The sequence below is a fragment of the Puma concolor genome, chromosome A1 (assembly GCF_028749965.1).
Source record: "Puma concolor isolate L17-30 chromosome A1, mPumCon1.1.hap2, whole genome shotgun sequence".
Classification (NCBI taxonomy): Eukaryota; Metazoa; Chordata; class Mammalia; order Carnivora; family Felidae; genus Puma; species Puma concolor.
The window spans coordinates 29761797-29786001 of NC_141667.1; the positions used below are offsets into that span (position 1 = coordinate 29761797).

The 24205-nt window shown below is 41.4% G+C and overlaps 1 protein-coding gene across 1 annotated transcript in view; it reads left to right on the forward strand.

The window, feature by feature from the left end:
* Nucleotides 1-870: 870 nt before the first annotated feature.
* Nucleotides 871-24205, forward strand: part of SLC1A3 (solute carrier family 1 member 3) — a 78683-nt gene continuing 55348 nt past the window's right edge. The window contains exons 1-3 of the mRNA XM_086677214.1: nt 871-1030; nt 2650-2922; nt 20920-21057. Of these exons, the coding sequence (XP_086533340.1) occupies nt 2742-2922; nt 20920-21057 (319 nt within the window). The 5' untranslated portion in view covers nt 871-1030; nt 2650-2741. The remainder of the gene's footprint in view (nt 1031-2649; nt 2923-20919; nt 21058-24205) is intronic.

The following is a 24205-nucleotide window of genomic DNA, read 5'->3' on the forward strand; positions in this document are numbered from 1 at the left end:
TATTTTCACAATATATTTTTCTTTCTAAGAAAAGTGAACTAAAACTGCAATGAGAATTTTCTAATTCCTAAAAATAATGGCACTTGCAGGGACGGGGGTGGGGGGAGTGGGGGGCGTGGGGGCAGTGGGGGGGCGTGGGGGGGCAAGGAGGATGTTTAGCTTCCTTTAAAACTGAAGCATCAATATGCACAGGAACTTATCTTTTGAAATCACAAACCTTCAAGTGTGCATTTACACTCTTGGTCCTAAAATGCTTTTTACTTTATAGTTCAGAAAAGATCCTGGTCTCTGTGCGTTGCTTTTTCAGTCTTTGCAATGCAAAGTTGGAGCTAAATTAGATTTGTTATAACAGAATTTAAACTGCTAACATAGAGGCATGTCTCATCTTGTGTTTTGAGTAACTTTAGGCAACTTTAGAGAATAGTAGCAAGCACTTTTCCCCCTCCATACTTGTTGCGTTCTGGGTCTTCCCAAGAAATGTCAGTTATTTCCCCCAATTCTGAAAAGAGGGACTCTTTCATAAGTGTACAACCAGGCAAAAGAGCACTCTCGTGTTTCCTTCAGGGGGAGGAAACCTGTAATAATGCGAGATAATTAAATTTCGTCTTAGAAGAGTCTTCTTTGAAACGTTCTAATCAAGACTTCCAGCTTTCTGAGTGTGTGTGAGCTTTATTTTGCAATTCTTCCTGGTCCCGGTTCTGCATTCCTAATGAAAGTGAACTGACAAAGCGTGAAAGTGGTCTAAGGAGCAAAACAGAGCCAGCAAGCATGCTTCTAGTGAGCCAAGATTAATCAGTATTCCAGAAACCTCGGGTTTGCGCCCTCCTTCCCTGTGGTGTTTTCATTTTTCCCCACTCCCCCTGTCCCGGGCGCAGACTCCTCCCCTTTTCTTAAGTTGCCCCGATAGTAACTTGCAGTTTCAGAGCGCATGCATGCCGGGCTCGTGGCGTTCGTTACTCTTCAGTACCTGCTGCGGAATTCACCTTGTCATTGCCTGGGGTACCTTCCATCCGTTACAAAATCCGAAAAGGTAAGTCTGACGTCCTGTCTTGCCGCCGGGCTTCCCCTCTCCATGCACGTCTCCGCCGATGGATTTTGTTTCGCGAGCAGAGGAGCAGCGAGAGTGAAAAGCTAGCCATTTTGGTAGATAAAGTCCACGTTAGTAATTTAATGTAATGAGCGCATGGTGTCCGCTTATGCCGTGTCCGCTCTTAACTCGGAGTTGAGTCATTCAGGGTGGACTGGGGGTAGATTGTGGTTCGGGAGCTAGAAAAGAATCAAGGCTGAGCTGGTCTGTTTAAAAGTGACTGGAAAGGGAACCAGAGACTAGTTTAAAAAAAAAAAAAAACTGGTCTCTCGTCTGTCCCCTTCCTCACTTCTCCCTAAACTTCTAATCTGCCGTGACGTCTTCAACAAGCCGTAGGTCTTATTATCACTGTCCCCAAGCTGCAATTTTATTTAAAAGTCACAACTGTTAAGACGAGTCTCTTTTTCCACACTTGGATTTGCCAAAAGCTCCGGAGGAGTCTTTTGCTTTCCACTTACCTCCCCCGCGGACGCACACGCTGGCTGTTGGCGTTGCCATATACACACGTCCACAGGCACCACTGATTTTTACTTGGATTGATCTCGGGAAAGATTGTGGATTACAAACCTTATACAACCGGAGGAATCCTTTGATTTTTTTTCAAAAGAACCGATTTCCACCCGGGAGAGATTGACTTAGATATTTGAATAACCTAGGAGCGCTTTAAAGAAACTAGAAACCACACGCTGTAATGTTTGGAATGAAAATTGGATTCGCCTCATCTGTTCTAGAAATTCTAAAATTTTGAAATACCCAGAAGTCGGTGATGGTTTCCTCAGGAGACTCCGATATGATTGCCACAAAGACAAATGCTATTTTGCACTTATACTTGTGATAAAAATGGAAATAAATGAATTACGATTACAGATAATGCGTAGATAGGCTCAGAGAACTTTGCTTGTTTCAGAGAAAAAAATTAAAAAGTTACCTGGCAAAATAGTCAAATATATTTCCCAAGTCCTGTGCATATGTTCTTTTCATTGCATTCTTTTCATGACCATATTTATTAGCTGATATTATCGTGGGTTTTTTTCCTTAATGAAGAAAATCTTTATCATTTAAAACAGAAAGCCCTGAGGATGAAATATCAATATCTTAATTCATTTTATTGACCTGGTTACGCCTTCACCGGGTACACAACATAAGCCAGCAAGTAATTATTGAGCGCTTCCTGTGCATTCAATTCAATTAGACATTTATTGAGGGTGAACATTGTGCAAAAAGCACTTGGCTGGTTCTGGGGGAGACTGAGGGGGTGGGGGCTGCTTAGTCACACTCGGCTCGGATGAACCCTTTTACAGCCTCATTGGAATAGGAAGGGCAAATTTTTAAAAATAGAACACACATTTCTGCTGGTAGATTCTGAATTGATGCACATTTCTCACACGTGGTCCTGTAAAATATGCACCTCCCACCCAGCCTTGAAACCTGGCATTGCGGCTCTCTAGCTCTTGATTCCTACTGAGATTATGCAGCGTGCCAACAGCTTGCCCTGCTGTGGGGCAACCCTGATTTCTCACCCCTGCAGGCTGTAACTCTTGTCTCTCCTCTCCTTGTTCTAGTTGTGTTCTCTAACACCAAAGAGGTCTGGCTTTCCGGGGGTGATTCCGAGACGTTGAAGTGCAAAGAAAAGACATTCCTACAGAAGTACAGTATGACTAAAACCAACGGAGAAGAGCCCAGGATGGGGGGCAGGATGGAGAGATTCCAGCGAGGAGTTCGTAAGCGCACACTCTTGGCCAAGAGGAAAGTGCAGAGCATCACAAAGGAGGATGTTAAAAGTTACCTTTTTCGGAATGCTTTTGTACTGCTCACTGTCACTGCAGTCATTGTGGGTAAGTCATTTGATAACAACCGAAAAAAAAAAAAAAAAAAGATCTTGTTTCTCTGGGGCATCTGGCTCCCTGGGTGTATTATCAGATGGACTGATTGATTGTAGGTATTCAAAATAATAGTCTAGGCTTTTTTCTCCCACTAAATGACAGTCTGTTGGCATGTTTGAAGCAATATATGGTAAACACACCAGAATCTGAAAGAAGCATCATTTGGCATTATGCAAATCAATCGATTGTGTGGAGAAGAGAAACAAATCAAATGCTTTCCCATCTCATGGAAGCATAAAAGAGTGACAATTTAATCATTAGGCCTGAGCAGTTAAATAACAATAAAAACAAGCAAACATATGCTAGATTTGGCCCAAATGTAATCATACAATGTCGCTTTCACTTAAAGCTAATTTATGCAATTAGTACATGAGATACAGGTTCCTAATAGTAATTATATTCTAACCATTCTAATGGGTGCTGACTTGAAACTGTGTATCATGCCTAGAGGTAGAGACTTTTACGTGTTTGCATCTCCCATCCAGTGACTGGAAAAGGTAAATTGAGACAAATGTTAACACAGATCTTTTTCATTCATTTCTTGCCATAAATAACTATCCCTTCTCTGCAACGTTGCAGCCTCTTACAAACTTAGCATTGTTAACAGCAACCTGTACTAATAAAACATTGTTTTGTTTGATTTATTGGAATCTGAAATTATTGTTTATTATTTATGGGTGGCAGATAGCTGAAAAAACTACTTACTGGGAAATTTTGACTGAACAAATACAGAAATCTTTAGGCTGGTAAACATGCAAGCTAATGCCATGTTATAAAAAATTAAATTTCTACTAATCCGACCCAAAAGGGCGAGGGGGCATTAGTGTACAATTTTAATCTCTGTCTTGGAGTTTGCCAAGGTCTCTATCAAATATAAAGAGGTAACGACAATAAAAACTAAGACAATTTTGTGGCATGTAAATATAACTGTATTCAAAAAGATAGGATTCTTAAATTGCAAATAGGAATACGACAGAATAGTTTGTCGCAAGACTTTCAATATATTCCATCTCAATATCTTTTGCTCCTTTTAGAAATTGTTGGTCATCAATGACCGTTCAATTCATTTTAGAGATGTTCAAAGAGAAAATGTCCTGATTGACTCAGGGACATAATGGCTTTCTTTAGTAGGTTCCCAGGTTTAAATACATTCCTGAAGGAAGTATTTCAGTGCTTTGTCGTTGTCTTGGAAGTTGATGTAACACTCGGCAAGCTCAATTCATTTTTTGCTTTGAATTACAGTCGTTGCCAAGCCAAACAATAGCTGCCAAATAATAATAATAGTGAACACTGATGGAGTACTGTTACAGCTGCTTAAGTAGTGTTTTGCCTAGATTAGCTTACTTCATCCTCAAACAAGCCTATGAGTGAATGGGCAGGAATGATTAGTATGATCCTTATTTTAGAGATGAGAATACTGAGCATGGAGAGATCAAACAACTTGCCCAAAGTCATGCAGATAGTAAACGCTAGAGCTCAAAGTCAGACTCAAGCTATCTAGGCCCGGGGCCATTCTCTTAAACACTTTGCCATCCTGCCTTTGTGCTCTGCAAACTAGTTGGCATCTTGTGAGAGATTCCAGGAAGAGAAATGCTGCTATGTCTTGGTAGAGGCCAATTAGCAAGCAGTGCTACATGCATTCACATAGCATTGTCATTTTACTATATGATTTACCCAGTCAGACCCACAGAAAACTTATAATTCTCCAATAAATGATTAAGCCACATCCCTGTCATGCATTTAACAAATACTCATTTATTCTACAATCCTGTACACATCATAATAGAGCTCAGTGATACTGGAGTATGTTTGCAAAAGATGCAGAAACATTTATTCAACATGGTGTTCCAAACACAAGAAGAGTTCAATTTCTAGAACAGAAATGTTTCAGTTAAAGAATAAAGGAATGGAAAGTAATAAAACCTGCACATGGAAAGCAGATTGATGGAGAAGCAAGTTCCTAAGTGATTACAAAGACATATCTCTAATAGAAGGAAGATAATGCCAGGACTTAATGGTCCATTTTCTCTATGAGTTCTGGGATCATTTCCTAGCCCAGCGAGGACTTTCCTAAGATTTGTGAGAATTGCAGTGAGTTGGCTGAGCTGGGGTAGATAACTTGGCAGGATGTCCTCATGGTTGGCTTTACTAATGGAAACTGAAGAGGTAGAAGTAATAAGAAGAAGGCACTAACAAAGAAACAAATAAAAAGAGCTCATTGACAGTCAGAGAGACCACTGAGTCTACACCAAAGACTTGGAATGGCCAATAGACCACTTGGTAGCAAACAGACTTAGGAGAGAAGGAAGAACCCTTCAGTTATCTCTTGGTGTGTCTTCCATTGAGGACCCAATGGAAACAAAGGCTCCATTTAGCTTGTCACTGGGTACCATGTCTACATCAGCCCTAAAAGAATAATAAGAGCATGTCTGGACTTCAGCTGTCTAATTCATTTGCTGCAGCATTGGACAAAAAATGGAAAGATGCTAGCAAGGAAGAAGAAAAGTTCTTTTCCCCAAAGAAGAGATGAGAAGAACCAAATTCTTAGGTTTTAATAATTGTTAATACAAAAAAAAGCCCTATATATTGGGTAAATTCCATCTGTTTTGTCTTTTTGGAAAAAAATAAATGTGCATTTAGTATGTTGAAGTGGAAACTAGAAAAGTATTACAGAGGAGGAGTAGATACATGTGAAACCATATAGTCAGATTAAAGTAGAGAATTGTAAATATTTCAGTATTAATTCCTCTACAAGCACAGGCCTAGAACCATGTGTGCAGTTTGATGTCAGTTCTAAGAAGTGACATTCCTAATGCCATTTCTAAGTGATGTCACAGTCCGAATATGCCATGCTATGTCAAAGCCACGTAATGAAAGCAAATTAGCAACCTGAGAGAAGGCAATGCCAAGTGTTAAGTCTCTTTAAGGGGGTTCATTACTAAAGCATTAGATAAAGTGTCTCCCAGGGCTGTTGCAGACATCTGTCTAACAAAAACCACACTGAGAAGAGTGGTTACTATCTTTCTTCCTCCAGGAAGCACTTTCTCGTTTCAAACTGTGGTAAGTGGTATGAGAGTGACCTTAGACATCTTGCTGAAAGAAAGGGAAAGTCCTTTGTCATGTTTAAGTCATAGAATGCCCATCTTTCCACATCCAGGGAGCAAAAAGCACAATAAAAATGAAATCTCAGGCTAAAAATTTTTGAAGAAATGGGTCATAACATCAGCTACGAGGGGAAGGAAACTAAATAGAACTGCATAGAACTGGATGGTGGTTTTACCTGAGGGAGTTCACAAACAGCAACTAGCATCTTTCTCTACACACACACACACACACACACACACACACACACACACACATGCACGCATGCACCTTTTATGTTTGGGTTGTCCTCTATATGGGTTTGAGAAAAATTGGTGACTTTTCAGAAAAGAAAACATACTGGCTACATGTGTATAAAGCATTGCTCATCATTACCTTATAGTCTTTGGCAATGAATGTAAATGGCACTACAATTCAGCGCAATTCAGTACTATCTCTGAAAGATATACAAGAAACTGGTCATTGTGGCTGCTTCTGGGATGAGAGCTGGGTGTCTGGTAATGGGATGGAAGGAATATTACTTTCCTCTAAGTTTTTGTATGGTTTGAAGGCTTTTCACCACATTCGTATATTATCTATTATCTATTATCTGCTGAATAATTTTTTTTTTTTTTTAAAGAAAGATTCAGTGCTATTCAGCAATTTAACACATACTAAATGTTGGGTATCTGGTCTGTGCTATGCAATAGAGAATCTTTGCCCTCGGGTAGTTTAGTAGAAGAGATAAAAATGGGATGACAAAGGAGTAGACAAATTTCAGAGGTAGTAATAAGAAGGTTTTTGTTTTGGTGAAGTTATGTCACCAAATTATGTCAACATTTTTTAAGTGAGATCATATTATCCATACTGTTGTATATAATATATGATCTTTGTGTTGATACTTTAGAGGTTGTACTTTTCTTGTTAACAACCTAGATGTACCACGTGGGAAAAAAGAATATGGCTTTTGATGAAGCATCGACTGGATTTATATGTGAACTGTATCATTTAATAGCTGTATGATCCTAGAGAAGGCGTTTAACTGCTCTGTGCCTCGGTTTCCTCATCTATCATTACACATATAATATGCATTGCAAACACTAACACTGTACCAAGCACTGTTGTACGTGCTGTTAATACATTGGCTTTATTTAATTCTCAGAACAAATAAGGCAGGGAGGTATTCTTATTCTTATTTCACAGATAAGGAAACAGCTCACCAACTGGGATGCAAATCCACTGTTCTGGCTGGAAGTTTATACTCTTACCCACCACACTCTTCTGAGTGCTGGTCCCTGCCCTTGGGGCATGTCCATTCTTGTTTTATGACATCAGTTAGCTGAGGGTGTGCACTGACCCAACAACAGAAGCGATGGAAAGGACACATGGAATTGAGACCTCAGTCCCAGGGGCACCCTGCATCTTGACGATTGATTGATGGCACGTGAGCATTGACAGAAGAGCCGGACGGCAGCCTGTTGGGTTGGTCCAGTTGCTGACTCGGGTGACTGAGGGTGCCGGTGCTCCCAGTAAAGGTAGAATACAGGAAGAAGATTGAGGGGGAGTGGGAAGGATGATTTCAATTTTTTGGACATGTTGATTTGGGGATGTAAACGTTACAACAGGAATACAGTGCAAGAGGCTCAGGGTACGTAGAGATTTTGAAGGTATTCTTTTGATGTCGAGACTGAACAAGGACAGTTCTGTCTTTGAAGGTTAAATGGATAATGATCCATGAATCGGGTTATCCTCCTGCATCAGCTACTCTGTAAGTGAGACCATTCTCAGAACACAGTTAACTCTTCTTTATGAGTAAAGCAGTAACCTCCCAGCAAGACCAGGTGTTTTGTACCTTCCACACGTACACAGTATCTGGCCGAGTCAGCCAGTTCAGTCAGACAAGTTTACCCATGTGGTTAGCCATCCGCTGCTGCACTCAAGTGATCGGTGATGGGACCAAACGAGCCAAGGGTTTGAATGGGTGCTGTGGGTGTAGAGCGGCACCCATGCACCTGTGCGGGCAGCCTCCCGGCTCACCAAAAGAAGGGAGTCTCCACACAGTTGAACAACAGGAACCCAAAGAACGGTGAATGATTCCCGGGCTGAGATTTATGGTTCCTTCCACACTTCCTGGAAGTAAGAAGAGAGAGAGGGAGCTTCAGGAAGCTTCTAGAAAGGGTGGCTCCTGAGGCAGGCGCTCCCCGGGTGCTGAGCTCCTCTCAGAGGCTCCTGGGGACAGAGGGCTGGGAGGGAAGTGTTAGGCCTAAGGAGCTCAGAAGCAGTGGATTCACAGTGCCATGCTCTGGAGAAGGGACACAAGGATAGGGTGTAGGGACTAGTGATGTTCCTCTGCTTTGTCTTCTCCCCCAGGGAGCAGAAACACAGAAAAATTGTCAGGGGCAGCTATAACAACTACCTGACATGTGCTTACAGCTCACTTGGATCCCAGCCCTCAGTTTCATTCTCAAAAAGCATTCCAAGGAGCTGCCTCCTATCCTGGGGTTTAAGTCTGGCACAGTATAGGGGAGTGGATCAGAGCTATGGACTCTGGAGTCAGACACTTTGAGGTTTATGTCCCAGTTCTGGAACTGAGCCTCCGTTCCTTCATGTATAAAATAGAATAATTGTAACCCCTCTCTGCCAGGATTTATGTTCCAATTCTGCCGCTTACAACCATGTAACTTTTAATAATTTCCCTAAGGGCTTGGCAGGTAGAGTATCCACACAAACTGTAAACCCCTCATCTTTTGCCTGTGCCTTTGCTCAGGCACCAAGTGGAAATGCACACCGATTCGCTGATGCTTTCTGCTACAGGACTGAGACCCAGCGATGGGGGTGGGGGTGGGGGGACAGGGACTAGGAAGGGGAGAAGATGGTCACCTGGTTTACGGGTAGGAGAAGTGGCTTCTATTTCCTTGGCTAGAGAAGAGAGCCAAGCAGAGTTGTAGGAAGAGATTTAGCAGTTGTAAAGGGCTTTGAGAGGCAGAGCTGAAAGCCTCAGAGTAAGTAATACTGTCATTATCTGTCCCTTACCCACCTGGCCTCCGAGCTGAAGCAGAAAGTAATCCCCTGGCACAGCCCTTATCATAATACCGACTGCTCGATGGAGGGAGTACCTGGCAGTAGATGTCTTTCTCAGGAAAGTAAACTTGCTGAGAAAATGTTCTCAGTCAATGTTTGAACCTTCTCGGTAGCGCACTTTGTTCATGCCACTTGGGACCAATCTGAGAGTCAGGCACCTTCCTGGTTTCTCCTTTTTTCCAGCATTTTGGTGTCTGCCACTCCTTAACTGCCACCCCTACCAGAGTTGGGCAGGCCAGATGAAGTCTTCTGGAAACCTGGGAGGAGTGTTGCTGGTTTCTAACAGAGTTGGTCAACATTCTTCTGAAGTATGGGGCAGAGGGCTTGATTTGTTCTAAGATTGTCTCTGGATTTTTACTTTGCTGTCTTCTTCCTGTTCATTCAGATAATGAGGAAACTGAGCAGGCAATTTCAAATCTGTTTCTCTTTCAAGTAGGTGATCAAATAAGCGGGTGTGCTCGGAACAATTACCTGCAGTAATAACACCTTCCACCGCGGCAGTGTTACGGTTTACAAAGCGCTTCCAGGGTGCTCTCTCTAGCACCGCAATCCAGGGCCAGTCCATCCTCCTTCTGAGTAGTGTCTGCACAGGTCTGTGATGCAGCTGAGAAAGCACGGAGAGTCTCAAAGTCCTGGTGACAGAGCCAGCTCTGCCATCCACTCACTCACTTTGTGATTTAGGACAAATCGCTGGGCCTCGTATTTCCTCATCAGCAAATTACATTGGGACTAATGTCTGCTTCCAGCTCCACAGTTCTATCACTGAACATCTGATTTGCCCTTCTCTAAAGCAGAATGAAGGGAATAAGATACATCAGTGTTCCCTGTTCCCTTTCTACTCCTTGATGCCATACAATGGCAGAGACCTTTTTCCTCTACTGTTGACCTCCCAATCCATCCTCGCCAGTCAGCCTTTCCCATCAACAAGCAGCTAAATTCTTGAGGACCCTGGAGTTCCTGAACTCTGGGTGTGATAAACCCGTGTTGGAGCACACAAATGAGGCATGCCGCTGCAGAAGCCACCTCTGCCCAGCACTCTTCTGACCGTCTCTCATAAATCAGAGGAGGAGAGCTGTGAGTCCCTGTCCTTGCTACAGAGACAGCAGAGCTATGAAGAGCCTGCGGTATCTGGAAAAGGCAACTGGAATGAAAGCACTGTCTTTTCCAAGTTGTACATTCCAGGTGTTAGAGTACTTGATATTTATTTATGGAACACTGGGGTGCTATCATTCGTCAACTATTTGGTCTGGCAGCTAGGTGAGCTGTATCATTGCTACGAGATGAGGAAACACACAGAGCACTTCAGGGCACAGAGTTTAGCCATTGTCCTCACCAAGTATAAAAATTAAGCGTTTTAGGTCAAGCTTCAGTGCTGTCAATGTTGCCCAGAGCTTACTCCCTAACCCAAGAATATTTCCATCACTATGCCCAATCAAGAGAGGTCCTGGAGTGGTTTTGAAAACAAAAAGAGAAGAACAAAACCCCCAAGACTAGATAAAGGAAGATATTCCCTTTGAATTAAGACAAGCGGGGAAAAGGCACTCCTTTTTCACTCTGTGTATCATATCAAAGATTCAAAGGTAAATTAAGGAGCAGCTAGTTAAAAGGCACACTTAAGTTTTGAATTTCAAGACTGAGTTTCTGTCTCCAGAAGGGACAACTCCATTCTTCTTGTACCCAAAGAGACTTCTCCAGTTCTCCAACAATGATTCCAGGCCATAAACTGCTTCTGCTTCCCAGAGAGAAAACAATGGGCTATTAGCGAAAGATTTTCTATTCAGAATCTTGTAAGATGAAGCTCATTTGTCCCTAATGAGAGTAGAAATGGACAATTGCTGCCCTTCACATACTGAAAAGAAGGCCCCTGCCTTTAGACACATTGCATCCCTTGAAATTTCATCTTTAAAGCAAGTAAGGCAAAACCCCAGGGATACGTGTGCTTGCTGGCACCTTCAGCTTGTTGATGAACGTGAAGGTAAAGGCATCAAAAAGAAAACTGTGAGTCTTTTAACAGACTGCCTATGACCAAAGTTATCTTTTTGTTTATTTACTTTTGTCTCCTCGAATTTGCTTTTTTAAGGCAAATGACATAGTCATATAAAAAAGCCGAGATTCAGTGAACTTTGTAAATTCTGACACCGCGATGCTTCACACAGTATGTTGGATGATGAAAGAGTATGATGTGAAAGAGCTTTACACAGTATGATGGATGTTACCTTTGTCTGGTAGTTTCCAACGTGACTTTGCCGCTTTGGTGTACTTGTAACTCCAAGGGCTAATGCGTTGAAGCAGACATGATCCTATCATGGTGGAGTTCAAAGTTTTTTCAGATTCACTTCCTTGTCTCCAGGAAAAAAAGAACTGTTTGGTCAGAAAATGATCCACTCACTAGAAATCTGAACGCAACTAGCGACTTTCCTCTCCGTGGCCCAAATGAAATACATTCACTGTTAGAGCAAATTAAAGCAAGGTTGAGGAGAAACCAACCCAGACCCAAAGTGAATTTTTAGAAACATCCAGGCATCCAGCAGAAATGATGTAGTTTAGAATTCAGTCAAAAAATTTTTTTCAAGTCTTATTTTTATTTATTTAAGCAATCTGTACGCCCAACATGGGACTTGAACTCATGATTGCAAGTTCAAGAGTCACATGCCCTTCCAACTGAGCCAGCCAGGTGCCCTGAATTCAGTCAGATTTAAAGATAAAAAATGTGAGCCAACTTTTTTTGCTTATTTATTTTGTTATTTTACTTATGAAATACACTTACATTGCCCAAAATAAAAAATTACAAAAGGATATAAATACCTTGCTATCAGTTTCTTGTGTGCCTTTAGAATTATGAGTATAAAAATAAATACATATCCCGTTTTTTTTTTTTTTTTTGGCTTTTGTATACAAATGCTGGCATAGATTATATAGCCTGCTTTATGCCTTACTTTTTTGACTTTACAATATGCCTTGGACATCATTCCTTATTAGCACAAAAAGAACCTCCTCATTCTCTCTTGGGGGCGCACTCTATGCATGTACCCTCATTTATTGAAGCAATTCCCAATTGATGGCCACTTAGATTGTTTCCAACTTTTAGATATTTGTTAAATGGTATAAAGAATAATCCTGTACAAAAGTGATTTCCCCCAGGTATAGTGTATCTGTGGGGTATATGCCCAGAATTGAAATTGCATTCATGGTTTCTATTTACTCATAACAATATTTTATTTTTTACCAGAAAGGAAAGCAACGGGTGTTAATGATTTTAGTGGGATATTTTTCCAACGACCATGGGGTGGACATTTAAAAGACCTGTAGGATTATTTGTAAGTTTAGTTAGCATTTCGCATAGCCTATGTCAGTGCGCTTTTAGGAAGAAAGCACCAGGCTTTTCAGGGCTCCTCAGGTTCTTCTGATACAGTTGTCTGCCAGAGTTGTATGCCGCGTGGACTTGGGTCTGCGTTAGTTACCCAGAGCTGGTGGTTCGCCTGGGCTCCGCTGGCAGAACAAGGCTGGAGCAGGTATTTCCACCTCCAGCAACAGGAAATACCAAAGGACAAAAGACTGAACGAAGCCAGGGCCCAACACTCTGAAGGATGTGGGAACAGAGGGTGGGGGAGGGTCGAAAGGTTGCCTCAAACCCAGTAGCTTCTCACCAGGAAATGCCTGGAAGTTTGGGGTGAAACGGAAGACCAAGACCAGCAGACCTCTTGGGCAGGTAAATTCACCATTATGCCCTTGCCCTTCTTGTTAAAAATAAACTAATGGGACTTTATGTCCACCAGCTTCGGCAGGTTTGCACGAGACGGACTCACGACTTCTCCAGCTTGGGCTACACGCTAGCCAAGTTCTAAAATAGAAACTTTTATTTGATCTTTAAGAATTATTTATTGTCTACCTGCCGCAATAACTGTAATGGCCAAGTTGACAAAGCATTTTTTGATGTATTAAAAAATGCTGTCCTATGCATTATCCAGGACGTTTGAATTCGTTAGGAGAAACGAGATGAATTCATAGTAAAGCAGTTAAGATTTATAATGCTTTTGGTTTACATGGTTCTTGTAAAATCAGAACCTTTAGACGAGAATATTAAAGGTCACGAGAATTTTATTTTTTTATTTTTTTATTATTTTTTTAATGTTTGTTTTTGACAGAGAGAGAGAGAGAGCGCGCGCGCGCGCACGAGTGGGGGAGGGGCAGAGAGAGAGGGAGACACAGAATCCAAACAGGCTCCAGGCTGTGAGCTGTCAGCACAGAGCCCGACATGGGGCTTGAACTTACAGACTGCAAGATCATGACCTGAGCCGAAGTCAGATGCTCAGCTGACTGAGCCACCCAGACACCCCAAGAGGATTTTAGATATTGCCTTTTCTGACCTATCCTTCCCGTTTTGTGACAAAAAAAAAAAAAAAAAAAAAAAAAGAGGTCCAAAGAGATTATATGATTTGAAGATGTGGGCTGTGGAAATAGGCAGGCCTAAGTTTCAAACCCCATTCTGCCAACATCAGTTACTGGTCATGTCGCCTGGAACAAGTGGCTTACTCTTTCTCGGGTTCAGTTTCCACATCTGTAAGATGGTGATATTAAATCCTGTAGCTTTGATATGAAGATTAAATCTTTAAAGTCCCGACTGACATAATTTGCTGGCAGCGTCAGGCCCAGAACCTCATCCCAGATTCTCAGTCCATGAACTTTCTACCGCCTCACACCCACTGTCTTTTATATTCAAAAAAACAAGCCTTGTGAGAGAAACAGGAATCAGGAGCTATCGCTCCTAGTTTGTGAATCTAAAAACCTAAGCCATATGAGAAATCGTAGCTCCGGTTGAGATCCAGTTCCACAGATCACGACAGAGTAATCACAGTTTGGAGGAGGGGATGTCCCTGAGGGTAGGCTTCTCTGCTCACAGAATGCAGTGGGGAGTGGCATTTGCTGCAAAGCACAGAGCAAAGCGATTCCTCCATTCAGAAATGTGTTCAACACGGTTCAACGCGAGCCAGGCCCAGCGCTGCTGGGCACTGGTCATCTGAAAGAGAATTAAGTCATGCTCTTTGTTTATTCATTCATCAATATACCGAGCACCTACTGTGTGCCAGGAACTGTGTGCCAGGAACTGTGTGAACAAACATACAGCAGGAAAACCAATCTTGATCTCTCAGAACTTATATTCTAGGAGGCAGAGACCACAATGAACAACAAGCATAATAAGTTAGAAAATTATACTGTGTTTTGGAAGGTAATAAGAACTACTGAAACAAATTAAGGCGGCTGAGGGAGAAATTCAGGGTCGGTTCCAATAAGAAGATGACATTTGCACTAAGTCTGGACGCAAACCTGGGAATCTCTGAGAAGAGCATTCCAGGCAGAAAGAAGAGCCAGCACCAGGGCCAGAAAGTGGGATCATGTCCGAGGTGGTGGAGTGATAACAAGGAGGCAAACGTTCTCGTTCTGGCTAAAGATCTGCAGGCCACGCTTATTCTGGATGGGGGTTTGAATGCCCTCTGACTGGTTTGCAGTGTCAATGTTAGAAGAGCTAGTTAGCTCATCCTGGGTGGGCATTTGGTGGTATTCATATGGTGGCCTCAGAATATAAAGTCTTCCTCTAAAATCAGTGCCACTGTTACTTTTAGATACCCTTTTGTCATCTGAGCTCTTTGGGGGCATCATATCTTCTTCTGAAGAATTTAGTAGTGTGAGTAGTAATTCTAGAAAGCTGTGGTCTGCCAATCTGTCCATGACAGTTTGGAAACAGGGTAGAAACTCGAGTAAAATTTTACTATTTCAAACTGCAACATTTACCAAAAGTTAAATTGGGTGAATTGGTCCGAATTTTACTTCAACTTGTGCCACGTTTTTCTACTCTTAAATATTTTCTGGCTTAATATTTTCTGTAATTTTATCAGATTAAATATGGACCAAATTCTTTAAAATAGGTCTTTAGCTTTTAATGTGCTGTGCGTGTTTGGCCTTCAAAAGGAAGCCTGTGGTGGTGTTCTTTCTGAGGCTCTAGTGTGGACCTTGTGTCTTTAGAAAAGTGAAGTGGTATTTAATCTTCCAAAGAAGTGTTTGTTGTATAGGCTCTCTAGGGGAAACAGTGAACCCCTGAAGAACTCACTTCTTGAGCTTTCTGTGTTAGAAGAAAGTATTTAAATAAAAATGCATCTTGGTTTATAGCATTCAACCAGCACTGTTAATTTTGATCACCTTAAACATTCCAGTTAAGATATTCCCTAGATTCCAGAAATCTTGTAAAATACCAAAACAGGAATGCTAGAAGACTCTTGACTGAGAATGAGCAATCTGAATTGAATTGTGACATCTGTGTTTTCTTTAATGTCACCAAGATGCAGATTGCAAAGTTTGCTTCAGCTGTAACAAACCCATTGGGAAGTTATTCTGATTTTTATGGTCATTTTTGCAGAGTAATCAATAATAAAGAATCTATTCTTTTGCATTAAAGGTCTGGAGGCCATAAAGGTTTTGATTAGCTCTGGGAACATCAATCAATGGGCTTCAAGTAAGGTAGAGTCCTCAGCTCTGTAAAGGCAGTGAGTGGCTTTACCAAAGTGAAGAAAACCACCCCGCCCTGCTACCTCTAATTGGTCAGAAGGGCAGAGAGTAGAGGGCTCTGAGAAGTCTGTTCTTCAGGACGTGAGGATGGTTCAGGGAAGGCTTTTTATCGTTGCTGGGCTGTGTAATCAGAAACCTGAACTGCTTACCCAAAAAAGCAATCTTCACGTTCAGAGCATTTCCTCTGTATTTGACACTGAGAGCTGGCTGACCTTATCACACTGGCCTCACCTCTAATATTGCCCAGCAGAGCAAAAGCTGAAGAAAAATGTCTTCTGTTTATTTATTCAACAAATGAACTGCAAAAAGCTAGATGTTGACTTCGTTAAGCAAAATCAACAAAACCTTTGCCCAACTTAGGCTCTATCTCAATTAAACTAACTCAAAATGGAATGAAAAGATAGGCAAAATATTGTGTACTAACTTAGGCTCTTTGAATTAGTACCATGACTGTTGAGAGGCCATGAGTACAGCATAGTAGGTAAGAGTCTGGGCTTGGAGCTGAACAGCCTGGGTATGAAGTCCACCTCAGCCATCCCCCTGACATTGGGGAAGCGGCTTGACTGCTCCCTGCATTGACCGTGGCCCCAACCTCTACTAGCTGTGAGGTTTCGGCAGTTTACCTACCCTCTCAATGACTCCAGTTCTTCATGAGAAGTGAGGTGTAGGCTCTATTAGTCCTGGCTTCCATGGTCCTGTGAGGCAGTGTGCTTGGAGGGCTTGGCATCTTGCATGTACCCAATGACTGCTGGCTGTTGTCATTAAGCGTGGGACCCTGAAGCATGTTTTCATTTAATGTCCTCTCCAGCTTTGTTACTGATGGTTTCCAAGGATTAAAATGTGTGCGGTGGGGCAAAAGAGGCAAGCTATTTTAATTAAAAGTTTTATATAAGTTTAGTTAAATCATTCCAAAGAAAGGGATTCAGTGTTACCATTTTAAACAGTGACTTAGCACTATGGTAACCATATTGTAAAGGGACCTGTGAAGGGTTCCAACATGTACTGGGTGCTTCTGGGACATTTCTAGCAGATCCGAGATTATTACTCAAGTGCTTCTAGAGTTTAGGGATTAGAGATGCTGAAGACCCGGGAGCCAGGGTCAGGCCTTGACTATAAGGGTATATCTGTGTTTGAGAGGCATTAAAGTGTAGTAGAAAGAGAAGTGGGTTTTCTTTAGAATTCCCAAATCAATCACTTACTAACTCTGTAGACTTGAGCAAGTTCACTAGCTTTGAGCATCAGTGTATTCATTTTTGAAAATAGACATGATCATATCTACCCTCATAAAGTTGTGATGAGGATCATGCCACCTTGAGCCCATTAAGGGTTCAATCAGTATTGCCCCTCCCAACATAACCTCTTCTTTCCTAGGAGTAGAAATGGCTCACTTGGTAAACCCCGAGATAGTAAACATACCAAAACATAGTCAGGAGCATCACTGACTCAAAGAGTATTTGCAGTGTGCTATCCCTCTAAACAACCCTTCTCTTCAAAGCTTTTGACCTGAAACTATCCCTTTTCAACATATAAATGGTGACTCCTGTGTGCTTTCCCCCTATAAAGAAGAACTTTTAGAAAATGTGGGTTCCGTATTAGAGAATGCAAAGAAACTGAGACATTCTAGAGGAGCTGATGCCAGAACTACACTTCCAAGCAAGATCAGCTTATTGACTAGAAAAGCCTTTTGAGACTTTGCCTCCTGGCTATTTTTCTGCTGCTCTGTTAGGCATGTATCTCCCTGGTAGACTGGAGTTAAGAGATGTCATTCGCCCACTGCCCAAGACTCACTCACTGAGCTGGCTTACTTTCCCTCCTAGCACCTAGATGAAAATTGGTGGCACTGAGTAAATGTGGGATTTGATGGGGAAAAAGGGGAAGAGGTACATGGAACCCCCAAGGAGAGACTGTCTGGATACAGCTGGTGTGGCTGTAAGAGAGAATATAGTCAGGTTGGCAAGACTTAGACTTTGGGAAATGGGGTCTAACGCACATAGGTTTGGAAAGAATAATCCCTTCCTTCATCTTCACTGGCTTGTGTCTACCTGTATCGTTGATAGAGCAGCTGCTCTACCGGTTTTTTCCTAAATGATAAATAATGTAAATTTCTTAAACAACTTAATAATTTAATTAATAAATAACTTTTGGACTAGCCAGGATCCTACCCATCTATGGAAATATTGTTGTTTTTGAGTTAATGCATTTCTAATAACAGCCAACTTAGAAGTGAAACTTGTAAAACCAAGTCTGGTCTTGTCATTTGGGAGATGTCTAAAATTCCTAATAGCTTGATATGGTCAAATTCCAGGTGACGAAAATGAGTATCTTGTGTTTATTGCACCCATTTTATGTTATAATTGAATGACAAATGTTTAAATGTGTTTTTAAAAAGATCAGAAAACAATCAATTCCAGTGAAATTACATTTGATTGGAAGTAAAGTAAGATTTATAAATATTTATTTATTTACTTATTATAAGATGAAGCACTTATTTCAGTGTGATTTGGCCTTTATATGAACAGGCAGGAAAGCACCAGATATTACCAGAGCCTTTTATAATTCCTATGTGCTGGTGAGGATACTGTGTTGAATAATGCACACTAAAAATTGGAACTAAATGCCTTACCTCAAACCAAGTTCCAGGAAGACTAAAGGTTCAATATTTTCAAACAAAGCAAGCGACCAGTCAAAGAAGGAAAAAGGAATTAAATATTTATCAAATTTGGGAGGAGGGAAATTAAAGTTTATAACTCTCGAAAAAATTACCTAATAAAAAAGGTATGTGGACCATATTTTATAAAAATGCAAAATACCTGTATATTTTAGAGTATTAGAAAAATAGTTATAGCAAATATGTTACACATAGGCAAAGGATAGTTATCTTTATTATGTAAAGAATTTATATCAGATACATACATACACACACAACACACACACATGCACACATAAATTCTTAAACTACTAGAATTTTTAAATGCTTGGAGAAAATACAATTAGGAGAAATGGTCAACATCATTAGATATTAAGTAAATTGAAAGGAAATAAAAAATACATACTATATACTCATCACATTCACAAATGTTATTTGTTTTAATAGTTGTTATGATAATTCTCCCCATATAGATAATATTAAAGCCTTCTCATCCACTAACAGAACATTAAACTGTTGGGCCAACCCACTAGAAAAACAATTTGATAACATGAATCAAGGTAGTGATATTCTTTAATGCACTGGTTTCCTTTCTCTAAACTACACTAAAAAATATTTCTAGTTATAAAACAGCCTTCATATATTTATCATAGTGCTCTTCATAAAAGCAAAAAAATGCTAACCAACCTAACTGTTCAACAACAAAGGAAGTATTAAGTAAATTATGGTACAATCATTAGATCTGGTATCATGAACCCTAAAAGTGATGCTTATGATAACTACATATGGAAAAGTATATTCTGTGTGATTTCCATATATTTAACTCCGTGTGAGAACATTCTGGAAAGAAACTCACAGAAGCACCAACAGCGCTTGTCTTTGCTCTATTGGAGACGTAGGAAGTACGTGTGAAGGTCACAAATGTGAGCTCTGAGTCCGAATGCCTGGGTTTAAATCCCAGCTCTGTCACTTGAGTAACTTTTTGACTTTGACACTGAGTGGCTATTGGAGTCCAGCAAGTTTGAAGTTCACCATAATTAGATTTCCCCATCAGTACACTGGTGGTAAAATAGTACCTACCTCCAGGGGTTTTTGTGAGGATTAAATATAACGCAAGTAAAGCACTGACAATGGCTGGCATGTGGTAAGAGCTCAGTAAGCATTAGCTATTTGCTATTTAAGTGAGAGACTCAATAGAGGCAGGCTTCTGCCTTTTCTTTTGCATATCTTCCAAATCACCTTTTTCTGTCTTGAACATATTACTGTTATATTTGGGAGAAAAGCGATAACTATTTTCCTAAAGGCCCTGAAAACTGGATCAGCCAGATTTTCTAGTCACGTAGATTCAGACTCTTAATTGCAGTATCACAGTATATAATCAAAGAATGGATACTTCACAGTTGCTGAGACCCAAGAAATGAAATTGGGGTTGCTGTAATACTTGAAATGAACTTTGTGTCTCATTTCTTAAGAGAAGGAGCCCATTTCGTAAGAAGTTAGGATGAGCCTGTTTCCTTAAAGGACTGCTTGCTTCCTTTGGAAAAACGTAGGTTCACCCAGTGTTCTCTCCCCCTACACCGACCTCCAGCTTCTAGATAACTCAGTATTTCTCTATAAGGCACATGTTTTAGTAACAGCAAGGCAAAAATTTAGAAAATATTTACAATAATGGAATAAATAAATTTTCCTGGACAAGGAAAGTAAATTCGGGAGAGGTGGGGGGGAGTACATTGATTCAGTCAGTCTGTTGATTTCCAAACACTTCGAAAGCTACTGTGTGTAATTCAATTTACATATAAAGTTCTTTTTAAAATATATTTTAAAGTCCCAGGAGCAGAAGGAAAATGAAGGGGAAAATTGCTTTCTCTTTCTCTTATTCCCCCCCCTGCCCCCCCCTTCCCCCCCCTCCCCCCCCCCCGTTAGTGTTCAGGGAAAATTTTTGGAAAAAGGTCTCTGCTCATTTTGGAGTCTTCTCTTGCCGGCAAGTAACAAGTCTGTACAATACAGTTGCCAAGGCAATATCGAGACCATGTAGACAGAAAGCATGGTGTACAGACAGGGAGGTGATGGAAATGGATTAACAATGTGAACAAGAGGAATTTTTTTAATTGGAAAAAAATAAAATCATACTGCCCTTTAATAAGTGCTTGTGCTAGCCGTCCTAATATCCGTTGTTACAAAGGAAATTCATTATAAGGGGTTTTTTTTCTACATTGCCTTGTTCATGGATACATGATTTGTCTCCCAGTCATGCCCCTATCTTTGTAACTCTGTACCGAGCCATGTCAAACTTGGTTCTACTGCATTTAAGTTCGACAAAGGCATTTTTCATTTGCTAAAGCCAGAGACGTTTTTTCTCTCAGTCTTACTCGAAGCCCTGGATTCAGCCAGACCCTGGCAGACGGAAGAGACAGGCACACCCCTTGCTCCTAAAGCAGCACCAATATTTGCTGCTTAAATAAATGTACTCTCGTCAGACAGGAGTGACCACCAGCCAAATACTTCTTCATTTTCCTAGGACTGTTACTTCAGTTTTTAAAAGGGCTCAAATTTTCTCCATCTTTTCTTTCCCCCTTCAGGTACAATCCTGGGATTTACCCTCCGACCATACAAAATGAGCTACCGAGAAGTCAAGTACTTCTCTTTCCCTGGGGAACTTCTGATGAGGATGTTACAGATGCTGGTGTTACCACTTATAATCTCCAGTCTTGTCACAGGTACCATATGCAGTGTTGTTTTTTTGTTTGTTTGTTTGTCTGGTTTTTTTTTTTTTTTTAAGTGTGCTTATTGCAAAAGATCACTTAGAAAAGCAAATGCTTTAGGTTTCTGCTGGATGCATGCTCTGTTCTAGAAAAAAAAAAAAGTCCCTTCAAAAATGATGGAAAGGAGGCTTTAGTAATGCATGAATGATTATAACTCTCGTATTTTACCAATCACAAGAGGAAACGGATTTAAACAACCACGTAATCTAGTCTGCCTCACTACAAAAGAGGCACCCTGCTAAACCCTACACAACCAGCCTTCTCTGACCACAGCAATATAGTTGACAACAGCGTACAACAGGTCTGTTTTCTCACCCTCTTATCCCACCCAGATAACATCTGGTTGGACAGCCTATTAGCTATTGATGCAAGAATGCTTGTTCTCAGAGCCACCAGGACTTGAGCGGGAGCCTTCTTGGAAGCCTCATCAAGAGGTAATACCCACAACGCACTCACCAATTCTGCTGCCACCAACACTTTATCTTTTCCTGGTGAACCCGCATGATTTCATTTCCTTCTCCAGTTGTCCCCCACCCCCGTTACCTATGAGGCTGGTGGGAGAATGGGGAGGGGGCAGGGGATTTCCCCATCTGGACATTTTTGTCAGCTGACACTTGGATTCTCAAGGAGTGGAAGCTTTGCAGGGTAGGGTCTATTTTCTGTGACAGTAAGATAACAATCGACTCCTCCATGGGAAATGCTTCAAGAGTCATTTGTACACGTGACTGGCGAATACAAATGGAGCCAAAAAGAAAAAAAAAAAACAAGGTTACTATACATTCCTTCCTGCCCACTCTTCTCTTTCCCCACAGCACACCTCTGACATGAAGAAAGAATGTCCATAGACACTGTCCCGGCAGGATGGTTTCTAGGTTTGTAGCTAAAGCCCAGAACTCAGGTATTACTGACCCTGTTCTCTTCTCCACCCGTGGCTCACTGTCCCTCCATGGGTACATCTCTCCACCTCTATGTGAGCTGGCTCCAAGCATCTTTCCCCTCCCAGGGAGTCCTCAAGGATATTTATAATCTCTTCTCAAGATCTCTGTGTAGTAAGAATTTCATAGAACAACTCAAAAGTCATAGGGCAAGATTCTGACTGCTGCATGCCTGCGAGGGCTGGCCTAACTTGGACAGGAACTATATCAGCTCTTCCCCCAATGCCTTGCGGATCTCTACTGGCTTCCACTTGTTCAGGTCTTTAAACAAGTGATTGCATGTACAGGAGGCTCCCATTGGAGGGTGAACTGCCCATAAAGCAATCATGTAGGCAGGATGATTGGGATGCTTGTTTCTGAAACAACCTGGTCCATTGCTGACCAGGGGGTAATCCTAGCAGTCCGAATTCTTATCACCAAAGCTAGATTCATGCTGACAGGACCTTACATTCTCATTTTATTATCCACGTGTTGACATTTTTCTGCGAAGCAAGTTCTTGCAGTAGTTCTTAGAGGACAGAACTCACATGTGCCATTTTATTCAGTGGGCAAGTGTCCCTCTTCACCATCCCTACTGGCCAGTGTCTGACTTGAGTCCCTACAGTCTTCCTGGATGCAAACTTGAGGGGTTCTGGATTTCTTTATACTGTCTTTCAGTATAGTATCTAAGTCCCAGTATCTAAATATTGGGACCAGTATTTAGAGGTTTCTGCTTTCTGATATTTGTGCTGAAAACCCACATGTTACCCTTCCAAGAGGAAAGCCCTCATTTGGCACAATTAGAGAAAATATTATTTCCCCTTAATAGCGATCTTGCTCGACAATTACCTCCAAGTGGAATTTCCTGATATTTCTAATACTTAGTACGTCAGCTTCACTGAAGGAATACAAGCTTTCACTGAATAATTGTGCAGGAAAAAAAACCATGATGCGTCTCTTTACATGGTTAAAAAGAAATTTGTGGGAAAACCTTGGAAAAACTAGCAACATTTATAATATTGAAAGGAATTATAAGCTGCAAGCAACCAATATAAAATAAACTTTTAAAATGTAACCTACTTGTACGTTGGGGATGCTGCCGCTTGGGACCAATAAGAGAGTCTCAGCCCTTTTCCAGGACTATGTTAAGGCAAGGGATATATGGGCACTGGGTGGCTCAGTTGTTTGCGCATCCGAGTTTTGATATCGGTTCAGGTCGTCATCCCAGGGTCTTGGGATCAAGCCACGGTGAGTGTGGAGACTGCTTGAGATTCTCTCCCCGCCCCCCCCCACCTCATCCTTCTCCCCAATGTGTGTACTCTCTCTCTCTCTCTCTCTCTCAAAAAAGAGAAAAAAGGGGGGGGGGTATATAATTTAGTTTGCCAAAGATCTTTGTAAGGTATTAATCTTAAAGATTAATTTCGAAGCTACATAATAATTTGGATACTTATGATCAATTACAATGAACGATTGATTCAATAAGACTTTCCTTTAGGGTTTTAAATACGGTGATTCCAAACCAAAAAGGGAGCAGGGGGTATGACCCATTGGGAATGAGGAGGAGGAGGAGCCTCTAAAAATTACATACATCCCTGGAGGACCTCTGTGTGTGTTGGGAGAAGCTCCTGGAGAATGTGTTGTCTAGGGAGGAAACAGAGTCAGGTCCATTATTTTAGAACGGAAAGGCATACTCAAATGCCTCCTGTGGCCAAGCAGGTGCTGATTATATATGAAGCTGCCCTTTCAGGGTACTTTTTATTTTCTTTCTATGATAGAGAGAAATATCTTGTGTGTGTGACAGGGGAAGTAACAGGGACAAGTGTGATGACGAGTGGAAAGTGATCCAGCTGCACAATCAGATAGACAATGGGAGGCAAGGAGACTGTGGTGACCTGAAAAGTATCCGCTTCAGCCGATTGTTGCTCTGTGTCAACAAGGGCCAAATCTTCTGATTTTTTTAAGAGGGTCCAGAAATCTAAAAAAATTTAAGAACCTCCTAATTTTTCAATGTTGATACAATTCACAGAACAAAACACTGCAAGCCAAACAAAGCTCCTCTGCAGGCCAAGTCCAACTCTTGGGCTACCAATATAAGAACTCAGGTGTGAATGTCGGTGTCATTCATTGTAAGAAATGCACTGCTGAGCTGGGGCACCCATGGAGCTCTCACTGGGTTTCCCTTACGGCCT